Source organism: Sinocyclocheilus grahami, unplaced genomic scaffold, assembly GCF_001515645.1.
Source record: "Sinocyclocheilus grahami isolate Dianchi unplaced genomic scaffold, SAMN03320097.WGS_v1.1 scaffold731.1, whole genome shotgun sequence".
Lineage (NCBI taxonomy): Eukaryota > Metazoa > Chordata > Actinopteri > Cypriniformes > Cyprinidae > Sinocyclocheilus > Sinocyclocheilus grahami.
The window spans coordinates 351010-361248 of NW_015505910.1; the positions used below are offsets into that span (position 1 = coordinate 351010).

Below are 10239 nucleotides of genomic sequence, written 5' to 3' on the forward strand. Positions count from 1 at the left end.
CCTAGTGGCCACTGGCAGTACCGGACCCTTCCCTTTGGCCTCCACGGGGCACCCGCCACATTCCAGCGGCTGATGGACATCCTGTTGCGGCCCCATCAGGCCTACGTCGCGGCCTATCTGGACGATGTCGTGATCCACTCCGAGGCATGGGAAGACCACCTGGACTGGTTACGGAGGGTGCTCTCGGAGCTCCAGAGGGCTGGACTCACCGCCAACCCTCGCAAATGCCACCTTGCCCTCTCCGAGGCGAAGTACCTGGGTTTCCAGGTGGGACGGGGTCTCATTCGGCCGCAGGAGAAGAAGGTGGAGGCAGTACGCTCCGCTCCGCTCCGAGACCAAGACCCAGGTACGAACCTTTTTAGGGTTGGCGGGGTATTATCGCTGCTTTATCCCCGACTTCTCCTCTTTAGCCGCCTCCCTGACCGACTTGACCAGGATGGGGCAGCCGGAGAAGGTACAGTGGACACCAGCAGCGGAGGAGGCCTTCCAGAGGGTGAAGGGGGCCTTAATCTTGGAGACCATCCTCCGAGCCCCGGACTTTAGCTGCCCCTTCCTGCTGCAGATGGATGCCTCCGACACAGGACTGGGAGCCGTCCTGTCACAGATCCAGGAGGGTGAGGAGCATCCGGTCATCTACATCAGCAGGAAGCTGATCCCGGCCGAGAGGAACTACGCCGCGGTGGAGAAGGAGGCCCTAGCCATCAAGTGGGCAGTCCTGGAGCTGCTGTACTACCTCCTGAGCCGGAAGTTCACCCTGGCCTGACTTCAGCCCCATTCATTCTTTCGTATAATATTTATATAAATTAAATAATATATAATTAAATTTATATAATAAATATTTAACTTTATTTGCCTTATTTAAAATTGGTGTTTAAATGCGCTGAATTTTTTCATAGAAATGGCATTTAAGGATTTTTCAGTATTCAAAAAGGCATTGTTTTGTTTATGCAAAATACAATTTTATTTTCCTTTTGATTTTAGAGTGAAATTTGAGCTGGATATCTTTTTGTGAGATTCATACCCTTAAAAAAGACTAAATAATAATTTTGCATTACTGTTTATGCCACTTAACATAAGGCAAAAGCTGCTTTAAGAATGGAACTTGAGAATGAAATTAATTTATCTTTATTCTATTATAATAAGCCCAGAAATAATCAACAATAAAACCTTATATACAAATCATAGCGAAAAGAAGCAGTTGCAATTTTGCATTACTGTTTATGCCACTTAACATAAGGCAAAAGCTGCTTTAAGAATGGAACTTGATAATGAAATTAATTTATCTTTATTCTATTATAATAAGCCCAGAAATAATCAACAATAAAACCTTATATACAAATCATAGCGAAAAGAAGCAGTTGCGAGAGCACATGCAGGTCAGAGCGGCACATACAGTACAGTACAGTATACAGTATATCAACTTCAGCAAAATAACAAATACACATCAGTAACAAACCACATGATGTTCAGGCAAACATCAGAGAGACAGGAAGAAAAGAAGTCAGAAACTCACAGGACACTGACATTCATAAGTTAATCATGTAATTTCTTTTAGTACCAGTAGCAGTATCATTCGCTACAATACTTTGGCTAATTTCATGGTTAGTTCACTTTTAAATCTATTCAGGGGTTTCCATTAAAATAAGTGGATTTGCAGTACTTTGTACTCAAAAAGTGAGGGGTTAGTTTTTCTGCAGTTTTAGTACAATATCTTAATTTGAATGCATTTTAATGTAGTTAACATATATTGAATTATTATTTTTACGTATGGTGCAATATTCAATCAATTTGGTATGATATTGCAAGAAAAATCTCAGTTCTGATTACATAAAATGATCAAATCTTGTATTTTTTCTCTTCACTTATGAATTTGGTCTTTTGTTCATGGAAATGCATATGATTTAATGCTGTAAAAAATGTAAATCTTATTTTTGATGCTAAAATCTTCTATTTTTACACCCCTTTCATCCTTAAAATGGGTTGTTTCAGAATGGCTATGTTCAGAAAACAATACTAACAAACATTACAGCATACTGCACACTTTACACTGTATACTGCTTAATATAAAAAATAGTACACATTATGCATTATGATAAACATTTCAAACAGTAGTTTGCTGCATTGTCACATGACTTCTAGTTTCATCTCAGAAATAAAAAAAGTTATTTTGAATCAGTTTTTTGGGGGAATTGTTTTCAGTTTTTGGCAGTCCAGAGATGAGCTGTGTAAAGTCAAGTCAAGTGCATTGCATTCTGGGAAACCCATGTGTTGTGCTCCATTGTCATCTGGGTTTCTGCAAAAACAAAATACACACTGTGCGCAGTATATATACTGCATACTGCAGAAATAGTACAAGTAGTGTGATAGTATGTCATTCCGAACACAGGCTTTCTGAATCAGTCGCTGAAGGGTCTTTGTTTTCAGTGCAGTGCTGTTGTGAAGAAAAGCGAGTGAATGAAAGAGCTGAGCCTCTCAGCTGGAGCGCGAGAAAGAGAGAAAAGCATTTTTCTTGGATTGATTTGAAGCAAACGTTTCCAGTAAGATTGCTGCTCCCTGCTGATTGGTCCTGCAGTTCTTGGCTGGGTCATGTGATCCCTGTGGACCACACATGGGGAGGAGACAGCAGACGGATGCTGTCCTCTAGAGGTAATCCAGCTCAAGTGCGTGACTCAACGCCTCCAGATCTGCCCGGCACGTCACTCTCCAGAACGGCATGTTCTTCTGCAGGACATTACAAAGTAACATTACAATTTAATTGTAATGATACCTAGCAGTAGCTGATATTACAGAAAAAGTAACCATTTAATGGCACAGTCATATGTCACATGACTGTGTCATATATGTTTAATATATATATGGCAATGCCATATACTGTATGTTTATGCATGCATGTATGTAAAGGTTTCTCCCCCTTTTTAAATACCTTTTTTTTAAAAACTGTCTGAAAAGTATTTTGGGGATAAAAATGTGGATATATTTGAAAGGCTAAGGGCTTTAATACATAATTTTGTTTGTTTAAATGCATTTTAATATAAAAAAACACTTGATTAGAATTGTGATATAAATGATAATAATAATAAAAACGATTATAAAATAAAATAATCTTTTTTTTATATAAATATATAGATATTTAAATATTATATAATATTTATTTATAAAAACTGAATATTAAAATTAATTCTAATATAAATTATATTTACATATTTTTAATATAAACTATTATAAAAGACTATAATAATATAAATGAACAAATACACAATTTATTTTAATATTTTAAAATATATTTAAAATATTTATTATTATAAAATCAATAATATTGAATAGTATAACAATATATTGAACTATAATTAAAATTATTATTTTTTTAAATAATATAAAAGCTAATAAAAGTGACTAGTATTATTACAAATATAAATATATCATGTTTAATATTTTAATAATATATAGATCTTTATTTTTTTTTAATGTATACTGGATTTATTTATTTTTTTGCCCAAGAGAGTATTTTTAGTTTAGAGCTTTATTAATCCCCTTGGGGCAATTCATTCAGACTTTCGTGGTGCTTCACATATACAACACTTAACACACAAATACATATATTTTAAATACACCAAATACATAAAAAGGGGGAAACAAATTTAAATAAAAAAAAAAATCATTTTATTACGATTTATTACATAAACGTATTGCTTCAGGCACAAAAGTAAATTTGTACTGGTTTGTGGAACATCTAATTGACCTTAAACGTCGCCCAAGGGGCATCCACTCAAAATAATCATTCAAAGGGTGTGTGCAGTCTCCTGTAATCTTATGTGCCATCCTCATCACTTGCTGTTCATAATAAAATGTAAGACTTCGCAAGGGAACACCTACAATTTTTGAGCACATATTAACAATACCTTGCAAATGATTTTGTTCTTTGTAGACAATAAGGAAAACCAACAAATAAAGGAAAAGGACAATATACTTTCAACAAATGAATTATAAAAAGTCCTGAGAATGACTCTCTGTACATTTAAAGGAATTTAGCTTCCTCAGCACAAACAATCTTTGATTTGACTTTTTAATAATTGCATCTGTGTTTTGATCAAACTTCAGCCTATTATCAATAATCGTTCCTAAATACTTGTATTTCTCCACTACATGAACCTGTGTGTCATTAATGATCACCCTTTGAGGTGCAAGTGTTTTGCTACTAAAATTGATGATTATCTCTTTCGTTTTTGACACATTCAAATCTAATTTCATCCTATTACACCATAAAATGGTGTATGCATTCACTTAGCCTTTGTTAATAAAAAGAGGCCATGTTTCTTTTTACAATCCCATACTACAGTACTCATTCAGCATGTGTTTTGCCATTATTCCTTCTTACCTTCTTGGCGACCGTCTCCTCCTCGACTCCATCCCCTACAACCACATACACGGCTCTGCGGCCGAACCTCTGGGTCACGCGCTCAAAGCAGCTTTCTTTACCTAGAATAGGCACACGACGTTACCAATTCTGTTTCTAGATCAGGAAAACTTTCTGAAATGCAGCGTTTGAAGAAGCACTCAACCTGTTTTGGTGGCACTGTAGATGTTCTCGATGGGAAAAGCTCCTCCAAGCCCGTAGAGCAGTACTTTGGAGAGCGCTGGGATCAGCTGCGTGGTGGTGACCATCACGTTCACACAATTCGGTCTGTGAGAGGGAACATATGTAAGTAACTCATTCACAAAAATGAAGGACTCTTAAAGGAATACTGCAGTCATAAATACAAATCTGGTCTGGATTTAGTTGAGCTGTTTCTCTGTAAAAACATACAGATTTAGAGCTTTGATGGAGGGGAAGATTTTAGAGAAAAAAAGGCTTCATTTGCATTTATTTCTTATGGAAGCTTATTTTAGCCATGGAATAAAAAGAAAAAAAAGAATTGTGAGATACAAATTCAATTGCGAAATATAATCTAAGAATTGTGAAATATAAAGTCATAACTGCAAAAAATAAACTCAATATTAACTCATAATTACAAGATATAAATTCAGAATTGAAAAATATAAACTCATAATTGTGAAATACAATCTCAATTGTGAAACATAACTCATATTTGCAAAAGATAATCTCATAATTGTGAAAATTAACTCATAATTACAAGACATAACAATTGCGAAATATAACTCATAACTGCAAAATATAATCGCATAATTGTGAAATATAACTCAATCACAAAATGTAAACTCATAATTGCAAGATATACAGTAATCTCATATTTGTGAAATATAACTCATAATTGCGAGACATGAACATAATTGCAAGATATAATCTCATAATTGCGAAATATAAACTCATAATTGCAAAGTCCAGTAAAGTTGCAATTGCAATAAACAAATAAAATTAAAAATGAGTATTGCAAAAAAAAAATTGCAATTATCAACATTTTTTATTCCATTGTGAAAAAAAAACAGAATGAGATTTCTAAAAAAAAAAAAAGGCAGAATTGTTATGATTTGTATTATTTTATTATTCTGTGGTGAAAATAAACTTCCATAGTTTCTATCGTATGGCTTCAGAGCACTGTTCATATGCACTGTTCTACATTTATGATGCCTTTTCGTTCTTTTTGGATCTTGACAGGTTCTGGTCACTACATAGATTTCATTGAAAAGCAGCTCAGATGTTCTGCTAAACCTCACTTTCGTGTTAAATAAGTAAAAGAAGTCATGAGACAGAAATATGTTGTGCTATTAATCATCATCTGTCAGTGTCATCAATCTTTGCTTGCCAAAACCTATTATGTTTGAGTGACACAAAACTGCTGTAAAGTAAGTCTATTGTTAAAGGAATATTCCAGATTCAGTATCTGTGGCACGCTGTGGATTACCACAGACGCTAGTTTCTGCTCTTGAACTCTTGTATATTTAAGCTGGAATATTGCTGTGCTATCGTATGTGTGCTGTGCTCACCTGGAGTTGATGAGAGCGAGAGCTTTGAGTGCCTGCGTCAGCCACAGATCCGTCAAAACCTCCATCTCCCGCCTCAGCTGAAGCCACTCTTCCCGCTTCGGACTGCCCAGCAAACCTGCAAAACAACAGCAATCCAGCTGAGCATCACACTGAAGATTCATGCATGAAACCAATGAATGAATGTGGCTTCTGAGAATCCAAAAATGACAGTAAGAAATGTCAACAACTGGCCATGACTTATAGTGATTTTACAGGGTTGTTTGGTAAAAACATCTTAAAACCAGTGTAACACATGCTGCTTTTATAACCACAACAATAAAATGTACAATTAATTATTAGTTTTTTCTAAATAATTTAATATTAAATAATATTTCATAAGAATTTCTTGAACTACAGGCACTTTTATGTTCCAGTGTTTGTTTGTTTGTTCTAATTAAAACAAGAAAAAAGTCCAAAAAAAAAATTCTAATATGATATACAACAAATAATTTGGTTTATTCTGACTATTTTATTATTAAATCATATTTAATAATAATTTCTTGAACTACAGGCACTTTTATGTTCCAGTGTTTGTTTGTTTGTTTGTTCTAATTAAAACAAGAAAAAAGTCAAAAAAATTTCTAATATGATGTACAACAAATAATTTGGTTTATTCTGACTATTTTTATATTAAATCATATTTAATAATTGATTAATTTAATTGAATTGATTAATCTTGAACTACAGGCACTTTTATGTTCCCTTTTTTAATTTCAAGAAAAATAATTTATTCTTTTAATACATTTAATTAATTTATTCATTTATTTTTACTTCATTTCAAAGAACTGAAAATCCATAATAAATATTATTTTCTTTTACAGTTTTACCTATTACATATTTAATGTATTAGAACGTCACAAACTACAACTGTCCAAATACATTTTTTTACTTGTCTGTATTTATTTTCATAAAATCCCACAGGGCCAAATGTAGCCAATAGCTGAAATGTCCAATTCATACAGTATTTAAATAAATAAATGTACTTAAATATTACACAAACATATGTATTGCATATCTAAATACAAATGTATATTAATATTCATTATAATTAATTAATCAATTAATTACATTGCTCTCATCAACAATAAAATGCTATTAAAATATTACTTGCTGCAAGAATTGTTGCAATATTATTATTTCTTGCTACGGTCAACAACAATAATAATATTATTACTACAGTATTACTTTATATCTGGTAATAGTTCTTCAGTCTAACTGTACAGTGTTTACAGTTGATGTGTTAATATAGAAGTAAGCTGACATGCGGCTACAGCTGTGTGTACTTCGGCTCTTTTACAACGGCTTCCAGCATGATTCGACCAATCAGATTTGAGAACAGGATCTATCTGTTGTGTACTAGTCATATCTGGCCCTAATTCTGCTTGTACTCATAGCTGTGAAAGCAGGGGTGTGGAATGCTGCGGGGTTCTCTTCTCACCTCCTACATTGTTCTTGTAGGTGTTGTAGATCTCTTTGACTCTGCGGTAGCGGAAGGCAAGTTTCCTCATCCAGTCGACCCCGCCGTGAACACCTGAGCCCAAGCAGAGCGTGCTTCCACCTGCTGGGCTCTGGAAGCCATCCGTGCCAAAGTTATACGTGCTGCAAGTACAGACAGACAGACAGACACACACACACACACACGGTCAGCTTCAGATCCGCTTCACACCTTCTGACAGGCTCCTAAAAGTCTGATTAATGTCCATCGTAAAATGTCTGGAAGCAGAGAGAGAGTCTGCCTACAAACTCTGATAAGAAACTATAATGTTTGATAACCAGTGTCAGCATGCCGTTATGTTAAAGATATAGCTCACCTAAAAATGAAAATAATTTATTATAATTTATTCATCCTCTTGTCATTCTATAAAAGGAGATTCGATAAAAAAATGTCCCTGCTTCTTTTTTTCATATAGCATCAATTAATATTCAGTAAGAAAATAAATAAATAAATAGGAATCTGTAAATTAAAACAAACAAATTCAAGATTTTAAAATAAATTAAATAATAGGATGTTTACATCATTTAATATGTTTACAGATATTTACATCATTTAAATCATGTAATAATTTTTGGAGTGATTTTGCACTTAACAATATTGCTGCTTTTTTTCACAAATAAATTGAAAAATAAAACCAGTAAATTGAAATAAGATATTTTCAGTAAAACCAATTATAAATTTTTTTTTATTTAAAAAAGAATCCTGCAGAGATATATATATATATACAGTGGGTACGGAAAGTATTCAGACCCATTTTTTATTTAAAAAAGAATCCTGCAGAGAGAGATATATATATATATATATATATTCATAACTAAATAACTAATAAAGTGGGGAAAAAAGTCCGTACATTTCAGTAAAAAAAATCAATAAAATAATTTAAAATAAATTGAAATATTTAATATTTAATAAAACATAGATTGCTTTTAGGGTACTTTTTGGAATATTTTTGTACTTTTGGAGCTTTGAAAAAATATTCCTGTTGCTTTTTCATATAGGATCAGTTCATAGTGAATGAATAAATAAATAATTGAAAATAAAACACTTACAAAATAATATAGACTGCTTTTATAGTACATTTTCAGAGTATTTTTCTCCTTTTCGAACTTTAAAAATATTCCTGTTGCTTTTTCATATAGGATCAGTTCATAGTAATTCATTTAAAAAAATGAAACAAAAATAAAATTTCAGTAAAAATCAATAAAATATTAAAAAACAATTTAAATAAAGGATGTTCGCTAAATTATATAGACTGCTTTCATGGTACTTTTTGGGAGTATTAATATGGGGTTGGAATAAAAGGGTGAGTAAATAATGACAGAAATGTAATTTTCAGAGGACTGTTCATTTAATAACTCCGAAGACGTGCTCTTAAATGTGTGATTAATGTCCATCATAAAACGTCTGGAAGCAGAGCGAGGGCTTGCCTCAAAACTAGGATAAAAACCAACAACGTTTAATACTCAATATGTCAGCAGCATGAAGTACAGGATCCCTTTACGGCCCATAATATCTGTTTTATTGGAAATGCTCATATTGTTGCTCGCTGTGCTAGATGAAGGAAAGTCATACTCTACCTCAAGTCCTGCCCATTGTCATCCGAGGCCACATCATCGATGTGAACTTGGTCACATTCCTGGGAAATGAAAGGAAAGCAGATACGCATGAGGCGGATATACGTTACAGCCGTGTAAAGTGATGTACTGTGTATAGACAGGTTCACCCGCCGCCGAGCCTCGGGGAACGATGGTGAGAGCGAGAGTGAAATATTAAAAAAGACAAACAACAAAAAAGCAAAACCAGGCCACCGCGACCCAAGACATCCAGGCGCCTTTAATGCTGGAGGGTTAAAGATTGTAACACCATCTAAACCCGATATTGGATGTTAATTAACGCTTTTGTCTTGGCTGGGTTTGTGCGTACGGCTGCCAATATACACTAATTACTCCAGATCATCATCTAGCGTGCTTCTCCTTGCTGTTTTAGCAACACTTGCAAATTTGATAAAAATTTGGATTCGAATTCGCAGAAACAATAGCTCAGCCTTCAGCACTGGCAAAACACATTCATGCTCTAACTATTGTTTTTCATATTTTCACAGATATGACTCAACACATCATGTTTATCTTAATAATCTCATGTTGCCGACCTCCCACTGACTTCTGTTGTTCTTAAATGATTGTAATTATAACTAGATTTTCTCATTTGTGACCCTGGAGCACAAAAGCAGTCATAAGTAGTACAGGTATATTTTAGCAAAAGCCAAAAATACATTGTATGGGTCAAAATTATCCATTTTTCTTTTATAATAATTAATTTATATAAAAAAAAACAGTTTCATTGTAACTATTTTGCTACTCCGATATCTTCTCTACCAAACATTAATTTAATGGAGTGTATTTACACTAAGTGCAAATAGGCCGTCTTGTTGGCAGAGGCTATTTACACTAACTCCGCCCACCAACGTGTGATTGATCTAGTCAACAAAACAAAAGATGACTTGAATGTTTCCAATGATGAATGTTTTCCATCTTAGAAACATTGCCAAGTTACGAAACATGTTACCTGTTTCTGATGCAGAAAAGCTAGTTCATGCATTCATGACCTCTAGACTGGACTATTGTAATGCACTGCTAGCTGGTTGTCCTGCATCTTCAATAAACAAGCTACAGGTAGTCCAAAATGCAGCAGCTAGAGTCCTTACCAGGTCAAGAAAATATGATCACATTACCCCAATTTTACAGTCTCTGCACTGGCTACCT

General features: G+C 34.1%; 1 protein-coding gene across 1 annotated transcript in view; it reads right to left on the reverse strand.

The window, feature by feature from the left end:
• Positions 1-1269: 1269 nt before the first annotated feature.
• The window catches only part of LOC107560503 (eyes absent homolog 2-like), a 46582-nt gene continuing 37612 nt past the window's right edge, over positions 1270-10239 (reverse strand). The window contains exons 10-15 of the mRNA XM_016244704.1: positions 9055-9113; positions 7421-7581; positions 5944-6058; positions 4560-4681; positions 4376-4476; positions 1270-2721 (exon numbers count right to left, since the gene is read on the reverse strand). Of these exons, the coding sequence (XP_016100190.1) occupies positions 2641-2721; positions 4376-4476; positions 4560-4681; positions 5944-6058; positions 7421-7581; positions 9055-9113 (639 nt within the window). The 3' untranslated portion in view covers positions 1270-2640. The remainder of the gene's footprint in view (positions 2722-4375; positions 4477-4559; positions 4682-5943; positions 6059-7420; positions 7582-9054; positions 9114-10239) is intronic.